The sequence below is a fragment of the Tubulanus polymorphus genome, chromosome 3, assembly GCF_964204645.1.
Source record: "Tubulanus polymorphus chromosome 3, tnTubPoly1.2, whole genome shotgun sequence".
NCBI classification, from domain to species: domain Eukaryota; kingdom Metazoa; phylum Nemertea; class Palaeonemertea; order Tubulaniformes; family Tubulanidae; genus Tubulanus; species Tubulanus polymorphus.
Window position 1 is genome coordinate 15,558,380 of NC_134027.1, and position 21,161 is coordinate 15,579,540.

General features: G+C 38.6%; 2 protein-coding genes across 6 annotated transcripts in view; both read right to left on the reverse strand.

Annotated features, from left to right (window-relative positions):
- Positions 1 to 21,161, reverse strand: part of LOC141901092 (putative E3 ubiquitin-protein ligase makorin-1) — a 60,951-nt gene that overhangs the window by 22,222 nt on the left and 17,568 nt on the right. For 3 of the 4 annotated variants that reach the window (XR_012618809.1, XM_074788173.1, XM_074788172.1), the window contains exons 4-5: positions 10,891 to 11,117; positions 6,723 to 6,937 (exon numbers count right to left, since the gene is read on the reverse strand). Coding sequence is in view for 2 of the 4 variants with exons in the window: in XM_074788173.1 (XP_074644274.1) it covers positions 6,723 to 6,937; positions 10,891 to 11,117 (442 nt within the window). In the remaining 2 variants the exon portion in view is untranslated. Of the gene's footprint in view, positions 1 to 6,722; positions 6,938 to 10,890; positions 11,118 to 20,763; positions 20,890 to 21,009; positions 21,136 to 21,161 lie in introns of those variants that run through there. The other variant, XR_012618810.1, reaches the window with a different exon arrangement.
- LOC141901091 (uncharacterized) lies at positions 17,969 to 20,880 on the reverse strand. Of its 2 annotated transcripts, none has more exons than XM_074788171.1 (10): positions 20,691 to 20,880; positions 20,328 to 20,615; positions 20,003 to 20,243; positions 19,740 to 19,917; positions 19,428 to 19,655; positions 19,174 to 19,345; positions 18,936 to 19,081; positions 18,679 to 18,852; positions 18,473 to 18,567; positions 17,969 to 18,385 (listed from the first exon to the last, which is right to left on the reverse strand). In XM_074788171.1, the coding sequence occupies exons 1-8, from the start codon at positions 20,744 to 20,746 to the stop codon at positions 18,686 to 18,688; spliced, it is 1,476 nt and encodes a 491-aa protein (XP_074644272.1). In that variant the 5' UTR covers positions 20,747 to 20,880; the 3' UTR covers positions 17,969 to 18,385; positions 18,473 to 18,567; positions 18,679 to 18,685. The 2 variants fall into 2 exon arrangements, with proteins under 2 accessions (XP_074644272.1, XP_074644271.1); XM_074788170.1 differs by having other exon boundaries at positions 18,679 to 18,867.

Sequence of the window (21,161 nt, forward strand, 5' to 3'; positions counted from 1 at the left end):
CATTGATACGGATATAGCCGAGTCGAAAAGGCGATGACATCACCAAAATTACTAATATAGCAGGATTTTATCGGAATAAGATTTCAACTCTTCCATTTCTTCAAGATTTCCATCTTAATGTAGAAAAAAACCGGGAATTCATAAACCAATTATCTGTGAGTTATGGTTCTGTCTGTGCAAAAATAGCCCATTTCGAGGCTAAAGTACTGAATTAATCATTCCAAACTACATATTTTCCCAGGATCTTTTAGAATAGTGTAGGTTGGAGCATTGGAAACATAAATCAACTCGTGAGCTTTAATAGGAAAATCCCGCTCATCTCATTTTTTTCTGAGCGACGGAAGTTTTCAGGATAGATTTTTGTAGCGCAAATGATGTTCTATCTGAAAACAAATTACATACACAGATTGCCCAAAATCTTCTTCTTTGAATAAAGCAAGAATTAAGAGAATCGGATGAATAATAACGAAGTTATGACCATTTTAAATAGACAAGATGCGCTCTGCAGCGCACTATACATTGACCCGCGCCGCACTATCCTGAGTTAATATCCCACCTTCTATAAATGGAAGGGATAGACTTACTCCACAGGAAGAAATATTGACCAGAAAAATAGCAAAGGCCAGGATTCAAGTTGAGCGCTATAATCTTATTTCAGGAACAATGCCTCTAAACATGACTCCTCTAGCTTCTCAAGCTGTTTTTGTAGCCTGCTGCCTCTTGTCAATTTTCAAACTCCATTGGCAACATAAAGAAAGAACAAATTTGAGTAAATGAATGATAAATTATATTTTTGTTCAATTTACCAGTATTATAAAAATGAATTAAATGTATTATACATTTGTACATGGATCATAATTTGAAAATATATAAGAATTTGTATCATATCTCAAATCTAACTGTACATTACAAAAGGTTTTAAGTTTCTTGGAATACGCATCTCAAAGATTTCAGGGGCAATGATGGCCCCCCAAAATTTTAAGTCTGAGGTAAACATCTGAGATCAAACTTTTATTCGGATAGATTCTTTCAACTGAAGGATCACCTTTCTCTGAGTATAATATAAAGTCACACCAATTGAACCCAGTAACACCTAATTGATATTGCACTTGATAGTAATACTGATGGCTTTGTTTGAGGACTAGTTTGTTTCCAAAAATGTTGAAACACGCAGACCTAATTATACTTTTGTCTGATTGATAGGCAGCTATCAGGTCCCTAACAGAAAACATTTCCAGTAATTTGAGGCATTTCCAGTATACCATACTCATTCAATGGTGGAATATACAATAAGCCATCAGGGCTGCAGGATAGTTAAGGAAATTCTCGATTGACCCAGAGCCCAGTTTTACTGACAATGTAATTAGGATTGGTGCTAGAATATATCCGTCGAGCTTCATCCTCCAAGTCATTACCTCTTTGCATGTAAGCTGTAGTATTTTTATCAATACCCCATACGTTTTTCATGATGTAATTTTGAAGGCGAAATAAAACACAGCTAGAAAGATCCTGGTTGACTGCTTTCCACAACATGAATCTTTCTTTAGCAGTAAAAGCAGTCATCCTAAGATATCGATTGGAATACCAAGCATCACATGTGGATTAATTTTCAGTATTGGGTACCATCAAATCATTTTTACTAAACAACTGTCCAGTGGGTGAAAGATTAGATTTCACGAGATTTTTCCAATCTATAAGTACACATTTTTTACTGGTCAACGGGTAATCATCATATTGATAAGACAGCAGAGTCTGCCACATGCTGGGTGATTTTTGCAGAGATAAATCCCCTAGAAAATTGTTTTTTGCAATCATACTGATCGTTGTGATTTTCAGGCCTCGGGTCAAATTTAATTATTTCATTGTTTGGCTTTGAACTATGATATCCTTCAGCTCACTTCAATCTCCAGATACTGCATGGGAATTTTGATAAATCCACGTTGTAAAGGCACTGTCGAGCCGTAAACATCGGAAATTTGGCTCCGTTCAATTAGTAGCCATGTTGTGTTTTCTTTCCGAAATTTCTCTCTTCTTTATGAGGAAGAGCTATCGAATTATTCCCTCTCTTCTCCACAATCAATTTCAAAGTCAATTTTATGAATTTATTGCTCAGCGGGTCCGAGTCCAATAGTTTACGAGTCCGGCGTTCGCGTATCTGACAGGTTTACGGGCATTTGTTCGTTACCTCTTTAATATTTTTGATTTCTTGTTATTCCGGTTATTTCATTTAAGTATATTGCTGATCAGTTCATGTAACCAAAAGCGTCAATAAACAGATTTTGAATTGATCAAGTTTAAATCAAGGTCGTTGAGTCGCGGAGGGCTACTAGAATTACGGTGCAGAATTACGTTTGTCTCAGAGAGAAAACAAACGACAGAAAAGTATCAGGTGATTATCGATAGCCTACTACGGTACACACAGTTGACAAACAGTGTTAGGCCTGTGCCGGTTGGTGCGTACTGGGATTAAATATACTGGTTGGTCAGTTGGTTCGGTTGTGAAGTGTGGAAGCTAAGAAAGCCTACCGGTATTTATTTGTCTATAGGCCTATTATATAGTAGCCAATACCATTTTTTAAGTACAAAGTTGTTACGCGTACGTGACTGTACGGTGATATCCACAGGTTAACCGTACGTGAGTTCCCTAAAAATGCCGTACGTGAGTTCCCTAAAAACGCCGTACGTGAGTTCATATAATCTGCAAACGCACATGCGTGAAAGAATAGTTTGGGTTAGGTGAGGCTAGGCTATTTGTAAATCAAATTTCATCCTCCCTGCAGTTACGTTCTGTGGCACCGTGGTGGGTAAACCACTGGACTACAACTGGATTTTTTTTCGTTTGGTTTCGAATCCCAATATTGCAAGTCTGAGCGTCAACGTACTCACATACGGCTAACCTGTAGAAATCACCGACCAGTCACGTACAGGTAACAACAGCATTTTAAGTATTAAGTGAGTACGACAAGCCTACCATGCCTATGTACTACAAACACAACTTTTTCCCTCTCGTCGGCCCTACAGTGATGTTACTATAACTGGTGCAATTATAACATGGATAGGATTTGGTCAGGACTAGTCTAAAGTCTAATTCAGTCTTTGTACTAATTCACTCGAAAGGCCTATTTTTAAAACAATACAGTGAAGTATTCACACACAGAAAGGCTAATTGATTTGAGCCATGTGATTAAATTAAGCTAGGCCTTCTCTGACCTGCTGACATTAATAGTCAAACCAAAACGTTCATGTGGTCACGGCTTGTATAACAGAAATCATTGTACATTTTGCTGTTCGTAGGTTTGGTATACCGATTTCTCCATACTTGACTGATAAGTGCTGCTGTACGCATTATACAATTGTTCCAATGGGAATAGGGCCTATTTATTGGGCTTATTATTTCCTGCTTTAGAATACTGAAATAAGCCCAACGTTCATTCAAATATCCAACATCGGTGAAAGTTTGATTACTGTATACATGTACTGTAGGTTTTCATGTTGTATGAATATTTTGCAGTTCAAATGGGTATGATGCTGATTCCAATGTCAAACGCATGAAGTTAGATGGTCAAGGACAGTCAACACCAAGATATCTCTCTTCGACCGATGTTGCACCATAGAAGATCTGATTCTTTCAACTCAAGGAAAGTGATTCAACACGATCGACATAACACTGGAATAGGTTTGCAGTAACTAACGGTTCATTTCATTTAGTCCTATGTACTTTTTAGCCAATTTGGATTTGATTGTAATTGAAACTCTGGAACTGTTAACAAAAGACAAGTTGAAAAAACAGAAGTTATGCTTGATTCTCATGTTCAAATTTAATTCAAATTCAAATTTATTTTATTACATCATATTTACAAAGCATATCATTGGTTCATACAGTAATAAAAATTAGGACAGAACAAATATTATTACAGAATTTCCAATAAGGCAATGAATTTCTATAACTAGATGAACATTATCTCCTGTTTATTAGGAAACACACGCAACTAGTGGAATAGGTTTGATTTACACACATGTTGCAGGTATCAACTGTTTATCACTATAGAATTTGTAATCCATAAAAGCCAAAATCAACATCAGCCGGAAACCCAGACCAGATCAATTCATAATTTATTGATTGAATCTACACTACAATATATGTATTTATTCAAATATTTCAATAAAAACATTAACTTCTTAAATCTTTTCTAAATCATAGTACGTTCTTATCTGTAAATTCACTCAATCTATCGACTCAGGTGCTTAAGATGAGTTCTTAATAGGACAGATCCATTTTTAAGGATGGTGATAATACAGTATCATGATGTTTGAATGCCAAAATAAATGCCTGGTCAAATAAATTAATATTTGTGATTGTACATCCGCGTATGTTCGGTTTCAAAGCTTAATCATATTTGACGTTTACACAGCATATTAGGTTCGAATCTGTCAATGCATTTTATTCTATGTATCGATATTTCAATTTACTACAATTACCATCACTCTGAATGGCTTTGCAGAAAACCTGTCATCGCTGCTTGGCAGCTATATTCTGTATCTTGAATTTCTTTGTGGCACTGTCATCACCGGTGGTTACACACGTTGTGGGTAGGGACGGCATCGATTCTATTACCCAATGATATACAAGTCCATAGTTGAATAGCTGAGGGAGAGATTCAGTCCGTCCAGTGATTGGTAGAATGGTTTGAGCCACTGGATTTGTGGTGCGCTGCTGTTGCAGTTTTTCCTCATACCATTTTCCTCTACCTATTTCAGTGTTCTCCACGGGCCAAATTTATAGCAGGGCGCAGTATGATATATTATCCTTGCTCTTCAACGACAATGCGAGCACCGAAGGTGTAAAGCCATTGCGGGGGGTTTGGGGTGCTCCCCCAAGAAAATTTTAAAATTTAATGCCTTTCTGAGTGTTTGAGACAGAAAATCATACTGGAATTCGTGAAAAGTCACAGATGGTTTTAATGCTGGACGCCAAATATCACAATAAATCTATCAACGAAAACTGGGCGAGTGGCTCAGTTACTATGATGGTTGTCTATTTTTAGAGAAACTAATGATGACCTACGCACTGGAGAGAATGAATGCATGAACATTTACATGCAATTTTTTTTAGAAAATAAAGCGAGACGATTTTGAAGCGTCAAATCTATTTTGATAAAAAGATTCTAGAGTTTTTGGTTCTAATGATAGCGGTTTTTATTCTAAATCTAATTGCTTTATTAATTCATAGGCCCTTATTACAGTTTATGATTCATAAAGGTCTTATTATACTCGTAATTTAAAGCTTTTATTATCCTTGAATTAAATTATAAGACGCGTACCAGAGCTCCCCGCCCTGCTAAAACAGCCTGTGGAGAACACTGCTATTTTAACATCAATTGGTTTTTGAAATTCTCTTGCTTCTTTACACCTGAAAATATACAAGGTTTGGATTCTATAAATTGAGTCAATTCGCTTACCTTTTCTGGGCCTACAAATCATAATGCATAACTCATAGTTTGTAGGCCTATGTTGATTAAGTGATAGGCCAATATGGAATTGAAATTATGGTCTAAAAGACTTAAACAATATCGAAAGTTAAGCAAAAATGAAAATCACTTGATCATAGTTGATATACAGTTAGTCGCAACACACGCATTAAAACCGATTAAGACATAACCTCTTCATTACCACTTGTGACGTATACTTACGTCACAAATAATGACCTCTCACCATGCGTGACGTATATTTACGTCACAAATATATGTGTTTACTACAACCGCTGCTGTGGTGAGTCATTACGCCGATGGCGTGTAGCCGTACTATATGCTATGTGCTACGATATGTACCTCTAACAGCCTCTAATGCCGAATTTATTTGAATTGAATGATGCCATTGGGTTACATTGGTTACATTATCTGTAGGAGTGAAGAGGTTAAACAAATAGAGCAGTGTTTAGACAGAAAATAAACAACCAAATACATACCGCTGAACGAAATCAGCTTTTTTCCCTCTTGCTTTCAGGCCACGACATTCCAACCACCTCTTTAGACGTAAAATATCATACTGGCTAAATTCACCTGTTAATTTGGCTCCAGGTACATCATTTTCAGAAAGCGTTATGACTGTTAAATGGGGCATTGTTCTGTATTCAATTTCAATACAATGAAGTCAGCCACTCGAGAGCTTCCGGGTTGCATTGAATCAGCTCATTAATATTCATGAGCTGATGACGTGTTCGGTGCGCTGTGCTATTAAACAATTTCCAAGATTCACTGCCCCTTCCCCAAATTCAATGTCTAGTTTTCATACGCAAGTGTGTGAAGCATGAATATACGTGACAGTGCATGAATCTTCCGAAACGAAAAGATATGTTACAGATTTTATAACTGCATTGAATGTTTTAAAAGTTCCAAAGAGAAACTAAGTTTAGTTCTGAAGTTATTATGTACCAAAGGAAGAAAGTTTCACATGTGAAAGCAAAATGGACTTCGCTAAAGCGAAATTAAAGCTCCACCCTTCCAAAGTTCAATTTAAACATGAAATAAAATTCCAAACATTCTTCAGTGTGGGGTTTGACTACTTCATGTGTTTCTTAGCAGCAGATCAGCAGGCAAAAACCAATGACAACAGAAATTGGCAGCTCCGAATGCTGGCAACAAACATTATCAACAGGAAAGTATGTCAATAGATAATGGCTGGGAAGTACATAGTTATATCACAAATATTCTATTACACTCTACCTTATTACTTTGTTTTCAAATTGCTTGGCTTGCCTCCATTTTCTTATGCATTCAAGACAGAAGCAGTGATTACAATTCGATAAAATCCCAAAACGACGATCACGAACTATCTCCTTCTCCATTACAACTTCCATGCATATTCCACAACTTTTTTTACTACTACGTTGAACAGCAAATGATATCTCCATGTCTTTTTCCAATTCATTCAGACATTCCTGATAGAAAACAAATCCGTTAAGTGTCAGGGATGAAAACAGAGGATTTTTCAAAAAAGCTGAAAAATTTGAAATAAAAGTATTGAGGCTGGCTTATGTCGACAAGCAACGCGACGCCTACCGACGCAACTGGGTTTATCGCCGATTAGCAGCAACTAGCGGCCTACGAGAGGCCGCCAGTTGCTGCTCTATCGGTTCGACATAAGCCTACTTGCGACGGCAACCCGACTCGTCACAAGCCGTATCCGGCTAGTTGCCCATGTTCTACTCCGGCCTACGGTAGGCGGACAGTTGCTTTCGATCGCAACCGACATAAGCTCATCTGCGATGCGACGGAACTGAGCGCAGCAATTCCAGCCAATGAGAGACCGCATATACATAGTACAAATTATGACCGCTAGTTAGCGTCATTAGTAATTAGTCATTAACTTTCAAAATTCAAGCAGTTCCATACGTAAACCAAACCTTCAGCACGGCAGATGATTGACTGAAGATCTAGAAACTAAATTGGTAGAATTATGGTGTGAGCTGCCGTCTTTACATGATGTCACTAGCACATTGTATTCAAAAGAGAATCAGAAAGAATAAGATCTTAAAGAAATAGCGTATCTACTGGAATTACTTTTTCTAATACATGTAATTCAAAATAATTCAAATCTATTGTCAAAATGCTTATCACGTGATCATCGGTGGTCAGCTCAGTTGCCAGTAATCGTACCGACATAAGCAGGGAAGCAACTGGGCGGATCTCGTATCCCGCTAGTCGGCCTCAGTTGCTGGGAATCGGAGCGCAGTCAACATAAGCTGGGCTGCGATCGCGGTCGCTCTCAGTTGCCTCGGTAGGAGGCGGTAGGCATCGCGTTGCTTGTCGACATAAGCCAGCCTTGAGAGGTCAACTACTGGCGGCTTGCAGTCACGAGCACCAAAGGTTTGGGTTACCTCCCCTCAGAAAATTTTGAAATTTCAAGGAGTTTTGGCACACCTGAGGCCCATTTTCCAATGACAAAAAGACTGCTGCCGCGCGGTTGATCGTCCATTATGGCTTGAAAAGGATGGCTCTGACGATATGCAAATTACTAGAACATGTTCATACTTTAATGAACTTGTGATAAATAGTAGAGTCCCAAGAGCCCTATCTATAATCTTCCAATCTATCACTCAAGCCAAGCGTATTGTGCCTGAATTAAAACAATGACTATTTTGATTGAGCACGTAGGCTATGCTTTGTTGGATGAATTGAAGCGTGCGACCGCACATTCTAAATATAGATTTTCCATTGCATTTTGTCAACGCTCCCTGGTGGCCATATGCAAAAACCAATGGCCTTGAAACTCACCACGATCATAGACCGGGTCATGAGCTACATGTTTCCAATTGATTGTGATCACAAAATTTGCTTACCGTAAAAACCGGCATATAAGTCGAGTTTTTAACCCTTGATTTTACCACTAAATTATTGACCTCGACTTATATGCCGAGTACAGTTTTCTACTAAGCATTTTCAGGTCACAAGAAATATTGATTCTACCAGACAAAAAAGACAGTGTTCATCTTCTCACTGCTATAACAGTTTGAATAATTAATCATGATAAATAAAGTTATTTGATGAAAAAAACCTCTTTCATTTTGACACAGCTTCATTTAAAACGATGTATTCATATATGCGCGCTCATAGCAGCGCTTAATACATTAGACTATATATAGCGTGTGACTCACACTACTGTATCTCTGTATGGTAGTGTATTATACCTGAGTGTGTGTGTAACAGTCTATTGATTAACACACAGCAGCAATCAGGCTGACGCGCACCGCGTGTGTGAAGGCGCACATCATTCTTCTAAGAGAAGGGACTCGACTTATAAGCCGTATATATGTTAAAATCATTAAATGTAGGTCTAAAAATCGACCTCGACTTATACGCCGCATGGACTTATATGCCGGTTTTTACGGAAAGTATCAATATAATGTGGAAAAACTTTTTTCCACCTACGAATGAGTACTGATAACACCCCAAGATGGCTGCCAATTGCGTCATAATTGCCTGATCAAATATACCTGCCACGGGTATGAGATCCCTTTCTAAAGAATACCCATCACAAATTGCAATGAAAAATGGCAAACCATTAGGAAGTTACAGGACTCAGAATTCAGGCCAAATTGACATTTTGGGCACAAAAAGCTCACAGGACAGCCATCTTGAGTCCGATCGACCCAATTTTTCTCATTCCGATAGGCCCTTGGGGGATACAAATATATACAAACGATCAAGGTAATTGATAAAAACGTCTTCAAAATTTACCTCGAAAACTTGAAAAAATGTGTAAAAAGTGCTGATTTTGGTGAACAACAATGGCTACCAGTCGGCCATCTTGAATCTGACAGGGGCAGTTTTTGGGCTGAAGATGTGTCTAGGCTAGATATTAGTACAAACCAAATATCAAGACATTACCTTGACGCATCTTTAAAATTTCCCAAAATAACTGGATTCCTTCTACGGACAGACGAAAAGTAAACGCAATTGGTGGGCTAAAAAAGATTTCAGAGATACTTAGCACCGGTTTTATGAGACGCTTTTACAGTCTGTTATTTAAGTATGCTACTATCTAACTATCAACTTTTGAGTTTACCGATTGAGTTCAATCGACCCAATTTTTCCTATACTGATGGGCTCTTTGGGGATACAAATACATATCAAAGCGTCTTCAAAATTTCCCTCGAAAGGTTCAAAAATGTGTAAAAAGTGCTAATTTCAGCGACCAACAATGGCTGCCAGTCAACCGTCTTGAATCTGACAGGGCCTGTTTTTGGGCTGTAGATGTGTCTAGGGTAGTGAAGTCATATATGAAGACATCGCATCGAAGCGACTTTAAAACTTCCAAAAATAACTGGATTCCATCAACACACGGTTGAAAAGAGAACGCAATAGCCCGCTGGGACTAAAGTCCCAAGTGGGCTAAAAAGTGAAATTTCACACCTTCTACATTAATAAGATTAACCCATTAGCACTCAGAAATTTCAATATGTAGTGTCAGTTACTCCTCAGAAAATTCAAGGGACATCCATGTCCATCACGATACCGAATAGCTCATTTGCTGTTCATTTCCATGCATTACAAGTTAAGTGTTATTTTGTAGTAAATGGTCAAGGTTTTCATATGATATAAGATTTAATGAGGTGGACCATCAAAATCGTGTCCTTTTGGCCCATCGAAGTTCATCCAAAATTACTTGGATTTGAAGTGAGTGCTCAGATCTGTCATGCCCATACTCCAAATACTCCAAAAATTGAAATAGGAGGATGTTGATTACGGTATTGTATTTTGAGGACTTAGCGGCATTTTTACAAGCATCCAAATTTTGCGATCGATCATAGAAACGCATTTACGAGCACCAATTTTTGCGATCCATTTCACGATCGGTGTTTTTACGAACACGATTTTCCAATCAATTTTTTCGATCGACCAACTCACTCGGCGAACGATTTGGTGATTTGATTTCCAAGATGGAAGCACCGGGAAGTTGATAAAGATACAATCTTTTTCTCAACGTGTTTATGTCACGTGATTAGCCTAAACCATCGTCATTTTTACAGACATTCGATTCAATAACGATCAAGCAATTTGTTCACGAAATCGATCGTAAAAATCCAATGCTTGTAAAAACGTGCCTAGTTTATCATAAGCTATTGGGTTCGAATCCCACTATAACTGTTTTTGTGCAGCGTACAAAAAAGTGCCGGGCGGATTCAGGCAGCTTGAGGAGTAATAGGCAGGGCGGATACGGGCGGCTGGAGAGTGCTTATGGGTTTAAGTATTTATTTGTTTGACAAATCTTCGTCTGAACTCCCATCAACAAATTTTAAGTGGTGACACGAAAATGACGTCATCGACTCACTACCATCTTATAACCTTCGTAATGTTCAGTTTTCAGCATTTTTCATTTTTCAGGTAATACCTTCTTATGTTCTTCTTGCTGCTTAAAGTCTCCTGGAAATAGGAGGGCATGGCCACAGAGGTCACATTTTTCACCATGAGTATATGCACAATTATCACCATATCGACATTCTCCATGGGCAGCAAAAGGGCAGATCAACTTTCGAGTTTCAGCTGTAGCTTCACCAGGATAGTCATCAATGTCTGCTAGCCCTGTTTTCATAGCAGCTGAATAGCTTGCAGGAACAACTGTGATAAAAATCAATAAAAACTTCATCAATTATATTCATTCTAAGAATCTTCAATTACTGTTAAAACAAGCCTTTCATCGGCCGTGCAGATTTATTCCCAACCCAGAAGTGTGACGTCATTCTGAGAACCCAGACAAAAACAACATGTTGTAGTGTATTGAAATGGGTGATACGAACAGCGATTAAAGTGCAAAATAGTGACTCAAATACATCAGATTTCAATCAAACGTCTGATGTTTAAGAATTAATGAATTAAGGAATTTGTGACTATAAAGTACAGCATATTTCTACGTCGTGGAGCGAGCATTCATCATCATTTAAAAGTCATTCCCTCTATTTGTTAAAACCACGAGGAGGGGATGACTGATATAGTCACGGATATTTCTGTGGGCAGAGATCGTTTTATCCAGTACTGGACCATAAAATCGTCCTGATACCGTAAACTTGTTCGTGCCTGCGCCACCCCGTGTAATAGTATTACAAGAGCCCCAAGGGGCACTATGGCCAGCCTGTCAGCTTTTCATAAAATGGCAAATGATGCATTCTGTGGGTTATATTTGTCAAAATACACTTCCAGCTCAGAATCAATACCTAATAATTTACACAATACAACCGTGTTTTCATAAGTAGCACAGACAGCCACTGGAGCTAGCGGGAACAAATACCTCAGATAAATATTTTCCCTCGGTCTTATTGATTTTTTTTTGTTAGTTTAAAACAAGAGCCCCAAAAAATTTTCATAAAATGGCAAATGATGCATTCTGTGGGTTAAATTTGTCCTACACTCCCAGCTCATAGACTAGCTATAGTCAATTCCAGGCTAATTATTTACACAATTCAATCGTGTTTTCATAAGTAGCACAGTCACAAACAGCGGCTGGAGCTGGCAGGAACTAATACCTCAGATAAATCTTTTCCCTTAGTCATATTGATTGAATGCGGAATAGAATTGAATTTTCTGAAATTTGCCCAACAAAACAAAATTGAATAGGATTTGCTGGTTTACCTTGTTCAATTAAGTAAAATTGAATTTGATATTTTTTTGCAGAATAAAATGTGATTGAACTTGAATTTGCAGTTTGAGGACATGGCTAATTAGCATATCAAGGTCATCCATCCGATTTGAGAAAAAGCTATTTTTCGCAGACTTTGCACAATTGTCAATGATATTCTGTAGTGAAAATAAAAATATTCCTCCCAAAAACCAAATCAACTAGAGATTTCACAGAAATTCACTGTTGCTAACCCTGAGTATACTGCTACTCATCCAGTTATGTGTTCTACCAGCCTCTCGTTGACTGTCCTGTTGACTCTGTGATGTCCAACACACCGTTCAGCCCCCTGCTAAGAAGTAGTCTGCGAAGCCGTTTACCAAGTGACTCTAAGTGCAGCCGCAAAAATTCATCGACACCAAGCAGCTTGCCTTATGATCTACCACGGAAACAGAACCTACGTCTCATGTCGGTCAACTGCCGGAGTATTGTCAACAATGCTGCGGTTGTGAACTACACCAAACCTGACATTATCTGTGGCTCCGAATCATGGCTATCCTCTAACATCATGTCCAGCGAAGTGTTCCCCGCTGATTATATAGCCTACCACAAAGACCGCAGCTCCCTCGGCGGTGGAGTATTCATCCTTGTACATCAAGACCTAGTGGCTGAGGAGCAGCCTCAACTCCAAACCGACTGCGAACTGCTGTGGACAAAGATCAAACTGGAGAAGAGCAAAAACTTGTTTGTCGGATCATACTATATGCCAAAGCGCACAGAAGGCGATGCCCACAACCTAAAGTCATCACTCGACAAACTCAATGCAACTCCAAACGTCAAAAACACGCTGCTAGCTGGTGATTTCAACTGCCCTGATGTCAACTGGGAAACTGGAACTGCCAACCCATCATCAAACCAGGCCAGCATCCAACAGCTAATAGTTGATGCAACATCAACAGCCCAGCTGACCCAAGTTCATCTTGAGCCAACCAGGAAAGATGCGTTGTTAGTCCTTGTCTTTACGTCCAACCCAACACTGGTGAAAACCTCGACGTCAATACCAGGGATATCGGACCACAGTATTGTAATCACCGATATTGACGTCAAACCTCAACATACCAGGAAGGCACCACGAAAATGTTATCAGTTCCGTAAAGCTGAGTGGGAAAAACTGTCGACACATCTCCAAGCCACCACAGACGAAGTCACCACTATGTACCAAGACGGTAGCAGTGCGGAAGCTCTATGGACTCATTTTAAAACAGCACTCCTGTCTGCCGTTGATAAAAACATACCGTCGAAAATAAGTCGCAAACCAAACCCATCACACAAAATTCGAAAATTACTCAGCCGTAAACGTAGACTTTATGCCAAGGCCATGAAAACCGGTAATTGGAAAAACTACAACTACGTTCAGAAGTTGTGTCGTCACAACATAAGACGCACTGAGTGGGACTATGTAAACAACACGATCGAGGACAGCATGGCCCAAAACAACAGCAAACCTTTCTGGAGCTACATAAAACGGAAACAACAGGACAGTGTGGGTGTCACACCACTTCGCAATGGCACCAAATGGACTGATAACAAGACCAAAGCTCAGCTTCTACTTCAACAGTTCAGATCTGTCTTCACCAAGGAAGACAGCGAGACACCACCAGAGCTTAACTGTAAATACGACTCAATACCCAAGCTCTCAATTGACAGGAATGGTGTCATTAAACTACTAAAATCGCTGAAGGTCAACAAAGCTAGTGGTCCTGATGGTAAACCCAACTGTGTACTAAAAAACTGTGCAGAAGTGATTGGTCCAGCACTCGCTTGCATTTTCCAGTGTTCTGTTGACTCCGGTTCACTACCAGCAGACTGGCGGAAGGCAAACGTCTTGTGTATTCCGAAGAAGGGAGATAAGCATAACCCATGCGAGTGGTTCTAGATGGTGAATCGTCAGATGACACAAATGTAGACTCAGGAGTTCCACAAGGTACGGTCCTCGGGCCACTGCTATTTTTGTGTCATATCAATGACCTGCCGAATCACGTTCAATCAACAGTTAGGTTGTTCGCCGACGACTGCCTGCTATATCGAACTGTCAGAAATACGCGTGACCAAATTCTCCTTCAAAATGATGTCGAAAGCCTTGGAAAGTGGGCAGCAACATGGGGTATGAAGTTTGATACCAAGAAGTGCAACATACTCAGCATTAAACCTAAGTTGTCCTACTTCTACACCCTGGAAGGATCAATCCTGCAACACGTGGAGTCCAGCCCATACCTGGGAATCGAGATCAACAACCAGTTGAAGTGGCACACCCATGTCAACAACATTGCTAGCCGAGCCAACTCCACCATTTCTTCGACGTAATCTACGAAGATGTCCCCAACGTTACAAGAAGACAGCATACATAGCCCTAGTACGATCAAAGTTAGAATATGGCGCTACTGTCTGGGACCCGTACTACGTGAGTGACATTAGCAAGCTGGACACGGTTCAGAGGTGCGGAGCAAGATTCATCACGAACGACTCCCAGCCCCGTACACCTGGCTGTGTAACAAAAATGCTAAACAAGCTTCAGCTACCAAGCCTAGAAGAAAGCAGGAAGTTGTTGCGCCTAGCTTTCATGTTCAGGGTAGCGCGAGGGTTGGTCACAGCTATGCCCCCAGAAGATTTCCTTGTTACACCAAGACAAGGTAGAAGAGTAACCAGATCTTTTTGTTTCAAAGACTTTGACACACAGAATCCAGTCGACCGTTACTGTTGTAACAACAACGAGCCGTACAAAATTCCGAACTCTAAAACTGAACAATATTGCCAGTCTTTTTTCGTGAGAACCATTGTTGACTGGAATCAATTAGACAATTCTATTATCACCGCTGAAACAGCCGATCAGTTCAAATCGAGGATCGGCCTGCGTGTGCAGCAGTAATCCATTCTGCGCACTCACTTCCGTTGCCAAAGCGCCTACTGAGGACATCTGCAACTACACCTACTGATACTGATATCGATATTGAAATACAATTTTAGATCTTAAAATAAAACCCCGAACGAGGCCCTCTATCAAAATTCAGCTTCATAGAGGGTTGGAGAATGGATAATGCTCTAATGAATGATTTGTATTTATATATGCTCAGTTGCACAGTCTAAGAGCATTTAGTCTGGAAACAATGTCATTTAAATTTGCTCCACTTGTATAGTAATAGGCTCAGCCTACAGCTGGCCTAAAAATTCAATTTGTTTTCCGTTTGCATTGCGCACGCGGCAATGTTATTGTTTACATCTGATGTCATGGATAAAATGAGGCACGCAGCTGAGCCTGCCTGTCAGTCAACATTGGTTTACACTAGAAATGCGCTTACTTGAAAAACTATGAAGTGTATCAATCTTGAAATTTCGGCACAATTTCCGATGCTAAATACTTTACTTTTAAGGTTTATCAGGTGTAAATCGGATCAAAAATATTTCTAATATTTTGTTCATAATATTTGAAGTGGAAGCCAGTGTCAGCATCAACGTGTACATGCATGGCTGTACATACGGGAACTGGCGCTTACAACAGGCGCAGCATTGATGGTGTAATGATTCGTTTTAACCGCTTTATCGGCGTTCATTACACGGGATTTTAAAAAATGATATTATTCAGAGTATTTGAATATATTTATCATGATAATTATAATATTCTTAAGACAAGCGAATTACGTATGTGGACCTATTCCGTTGAGGGGTATCACTCGAATCTGAAAAAATTATCTTCCGATCATGTCATGTGACTTCATGACTGCAACTTGACGATAGCTTAGGTTCTCATTCTTCGAACCAAACAAAAATAAAACCTGGAAGTAAAACGGTAGACGATACCGCAGGTTCACATGAACATCTGCTGATCTCTGTGGCTAAGCAAATCATAAAGGAGTCTTTGCTTTCTGATTGGCTTTTAAAAATAGATATTTTTTGCGTTCAGATTTTCGCGAAAAAGCTCACATAAATTTTAACGAGGACCTCTTCACAAATTTAGCTTCATAGAGTTTCAAGAATGGATAATTTTTTAATGAATGATTCGTATGAATAATGTGCTCAGTTGCACAGTCAAAGAGCCTTTGCTCTGAAAACCACGTCATTTAAATTCGCTCCATATAGTGATAGGCTCAGCCTACGGCTGGCCTAAAAATGTGTGTTGCATATACATAGCCAGCCAGTATGTTGTACACACTAACAGTGATGTGGGTCACTGGGGACAGCCAGAACTATATACGCAGTGGAAAGCGCGTATCTCTTACTAGGTATTGAATTCGCAGAAATAGCGTCACTTGGCAGAATAAAAGACTCTCAGATAATAAAAACATAAGTTTTGTGTATCTAAGTTTATGTGCCATCATATTTGCGAGAATCCTTCTCTAAGGTGCGGAGCTAGTTTACACATAGGCGGTGTTGGATCCTCGGATTCGATTTGAGTGTGGGGGGCGATGACAATCCACGAACATATGTAAATAACGCGTCTGTTTAGTAATTCAATAATTTATTTTCCTGGATTACAATAACGATAAACCACGAAAGACGGTTTCTGGAATACACAAGTACAAAGAAACATCTAACAGTTGTCCTAGAAGACAACGAACATAGACCAAGAACATAGTATTGACGATTAAGTCCCCGAATTGAAAAATATGCAATGATAACACAAGGGCTCTGTACTAAATAATTATAGATGCTACGAACATGTTAAAGGGTAACTGACACTTTTTCAAGAATTTTCTACTTTTGGAATAAAATGATTCATTATAGTATACTATTGAGATTGACAATTTGAAAGATCGGAAAAAATTTCAATTTATAATGATATTTGATGATTTTGATTTTCGCGCGCCTCGTTTTGTTTACATCGTTCCGGAAAAACACGTGTACTGCGGGCTATTTATAGAACTACGTCATTAAAGGCAGCGACTCAATAATGGCGTCTATAGAAATGAATAGAGAATCGGACAATGGGAGCGATTCATCTGAATTTAATGCCACTTCGGCATCAAATTCAGATGAATCGCTTAGTGATTTTGAATGGCAGGAAACAAGTGACGAAGAGGAATTAATGATCGGGCCGTATTTATACGAACCAGAGGCAGAACCGAAGCGAAACGGCGATGGACCCAGACCGGAGGCAGAGGGAGACGACGATGAAGGCCGAATAAACCGTTTGGAGCTGGATAATCTGAATCAGTGGTATGTTCATATAACAATTAACTTAAAAATATATATTTTAAGATTCATTAAGCCGTAGATTTAATTATAGGTTTTTGAGCTTTGTTGGCGAAGTTGAGAGAATCTTATCATGTTCGTTTCAAAAGCTCAGTGCGATTCAACGTCGTTGTGCTGGCACTGCTGGACTATTCTTGCACTGCATTGCATCAGCATAGGCTTACAACAAGTAGATACCTATATCCATACCTTAAAAATATTTTTATGGATAATCTTTTTAGGTGCCAATGTGGACACTGTCAGATCTTAGAGACGGAGCAAGAGTGTGTGTGCTGTATGGAGATTGATGTCGTGAAAAGAAGACTGGAATGGGTTTGGGAGGAGTCCGGACAAAATGAAGAGACCTGCATGACGGACACAGCAGCTTTCGCTTCGATCTGTTTGAACCCTTGGGTCCTGCAGCTGATGTGGACCGAATTTAAACGGCAGTACGGACGGAAAAGTTTTGAAGGGCCAGCAAATGCGAAATTAAGACATGTAGCATACAGATCATTTGTTCGGTGGTGTTGGGGATATTTGGGCAAGGAGAATAGGAGAATTTTGCCTGCTTGTATCGTTTCGTGCATCCGCGCACATTTCCCTGAGGACGGTTATGAGGAGGACCATGTATATAAAGGATTTCGTAATATGTCGTTTGATGGACCATAATGAATTAAAATAGAAGAATTCAACTTAAAAATTCTAACGATGTTTATATATTCTTCTTAACTTGTGCTTTTCTTACAGATATTTTAATAAAACAATGACATCGCTTAGATATAAAATATAAATTTTATTGCATATTTATAATGTATAAAACGTTTTGCTTTCAATCCATTGAGTTCTAATTTAAACATCTGATCGCAATTAATTGTTCAAGTAAGGAGCAGTTTTGTTATGCTTAAGCAGATCAATAATTTTATTTTCAGTTTCCTATCAATTTTCTACAGATCATTTATTGAGTGAACTGGTGTCTACAACTTTCACTTAGACTTGTAGTTTCACCATTAATCTTCCCATGCAAATGTAGATATTTTGTCTTTATCACCTGAAAAAGACATGAAAAATATTTTAGGTTGAATTATAAAACGAATACAAGATATATCATGATTCCTGATGTTGAAATAAAACGTACTCGGTATCTTTGAACTGCCAAATTTCAAATATATTTCTTCGTACATTATTTTTCGAATTAAATCATCACTTCGGGTCATCATTTTTTCCGCAGACCTAAAAAGAATGTATTTTTTAAGAAAATCAATATAATTGTCATGTTTTCATGTGCATGTATTACAATTTTAAATGAAATTATACCTTCAATACAAATGTCAAGAGACTTACCATTCAATCATCTATTAGTTTTTTTGAATCTTGTCCTGTGCATTGCGATGGCTTCCTCTTTGGTGATTTTTTCTTTGTTTGATGTGAGATTTGGTGGTACTGTGATTATTTTCCTCGGCCTATCTGCTTCTTCCACGTCCTCGAGTATCTTGTTCCAGCAAATGTCGACATATTCTGAAATAAAAAACACTGTTAGCCAACAATGTGTTTGGTAATGAATTATTTACATAAGTTTAGTTAATGACTTTAATATTCACCATAAGTGGCATCAGTGAGTAGTTTTCGTAATGTGTGGGTGTCCTTGTATTTTGGATAGACAATGCTATATTTTTTTGTCCCATCAATCTTTGTGCCTTGTATTCTGTCACTATTCTCATTGAAATGTAGGGCAGCTATTTGTAACCTAAGAGAAGACATAAGACATTGATATAAGTCTTAGCAGGGACATATGTATGAAAAAATAGAAATCACTCAATTGTTATATACTTTGCTTACCTGCTTGTCATTCCATTGTAAGAAAACTGAATCATCTTCGGGGCAAAATGATTGAATAAACTGTGAAGACACTCCAGTTTACTGGTCTGGCCGTATGGTGACATCATCTTCACTTTATTTATAACCCGTGTATTCGTCAGATATTTTTGCATAGAATCACCAACCAAAGATCCTGTAAATAGTACATCAAATGTTTCATCACATGAAATTAGATATAATTTCTGATTCAGTAGTTGCAATAGATAATATCTTACCTGGATAAAGCCATTTCTTTTCTGATGTTATGGGTTCATGGCTGCAGTCTTCATGATTGTCTTGGATGTGTTTGACTGCTGATGACCATTTTTTACTGATGCCTTCTTTATCCCCGGGTGATGATGATGCAGCGCACCAGTACAAATGACATTTTATTGACTTTATCCAATCCTTGATTTCTTCACATTCCTTTTTCCTTGACATTATTTCTAGTTTCTTAGTTATACCTTGAAATGAAAAATTAGTATTTCGTCTCATTTTTGATTCCGTGAGTGATATGTAAATTCTACACAAAGAATTTTTGAACTTACTTTTAACAACGTGCCAGCAGTCATAATAGTGAGCTACATTCCAAACTTCCCTTGTCCATTTAGTAATTTGAATGTGCATATCCGAAATAAATGCCATCACTTTCAGGTTTCCTATCTGTATTCGGCAACGCTTTAAGCCTTCCAATTCCATTGCATTTGAATTCTTTACCTCATTCGACTAAAAAAATCAATAACAAAGATAGACGTAAACCTTTCTCTGTTTTAAATTCAGGAAAAAGCAAGATTTTATGGTTCTGACATACCTGAACAAGTTGAAACGCGATCACTTTGTAAGTTATTAAATCCATCAGAGTGTAACTTCCAAATTTAGCAGAATGACCCATAGAATCGCAACGTCCATCACCAGCAAGCAATCGTGGCCCTGGTAATTTGTTGACAAGTGCCGATCTACTTGCTTCCCACACAGATGAAACAGCATCGTGAAGATAGTTTTTCTGGTACCGGAAATATGTCCTGGTACTCTGAGCCTTTATATTCATGAAACTGAAATTGGATTGACCATTACATTTATAACTTTAAAAAATTATGTTTGATTAGACTGAAAGTATTGTTTTTACTGCAACTTACTTGAACAGTCGAAAAACTTTTGTGGGCAAACTTCCTGTTAAAAGAACCATGGCACTTAATAAAACATCCAATATAGGAATTCCTCGAGCAACTGTTGGTTGGCTGGACCATTCAGTAGTTTCACCACAATTCAAACAATTTGTTCTGACAGTCAACATTGTTCCTCTGTGCCTCTTCCAAACTTGGTTCTCTCTTCCACAGCGCCGGCAGTATTGTAACAGCTGCAGAATTGCTGACTGGAACACAATAATCTTGGTTTGGTCTTTATACGACTTATCCGATTCATCACTGCAATGATAAATGAAGTTTTATACAAAAGAAAGGAAAATATCATTCATGATTAAAATATTATACTTTACTAACCTCATTTCTTCAAACATAACTCTGCCTTCAGAATCATCCTCAGAGCCACTGTCCATCTCTGACTCTTCTGCCGAATCTGGATGATAGTCATCATCTTCACTGTCACTCCCTAAATCTGATTCTTCTCCAATACAAATGGCTTTTGAGGTATTTGTAAGTTCTTCCGCAGGTCGCTTACATTGAATACCAATGTTTCGGGCTAAAACAGACCAATCACAGTAGTAGGATTAAATAGATAGGGAGAATAGATGATATCATAAAAAACCCCATAATACAAGCCGTACCATAATACGATATAGACTGAATAAAGAATACTCACTCAATGCATTTTCCTGGATTCCAACTGAACGCTGAGCCTTAAATGGCGTTCTGTAGATAATCTTAGGTTTGATGCGCTACACAATTTTGGTCTTCACCTGTGCAGTTTCTTTCAGCGTTTGCATCCCTAGAAAAAATTATCATTAAATAACA

Excerpts from the sequence above, each read along its gene's own strand:
- LOC141901091 (XM_074788170.1), bottom strand. The coding sequence starts at position 20,746 with ATGGACAGTGGCTCTGAGGATGATTCTGAAGGCAGAGTTATGTTTGAA. Across the intron at positions 19,346-19,427 it reads AAAGAAATGGCTTTATCCAG|GATCTTTGGTTGGTGATTCT; the intron begins GTAAGATATTAT and ends TACTATTTACAG. Across the intron at positions 19,082-19,173 it reads TACAATGGAATGACAAGCAG|GTTACAAATAGCTGCCCTAC; the intron begins GTAAGCAAAGTA and ends GTCTTCTCTTAG.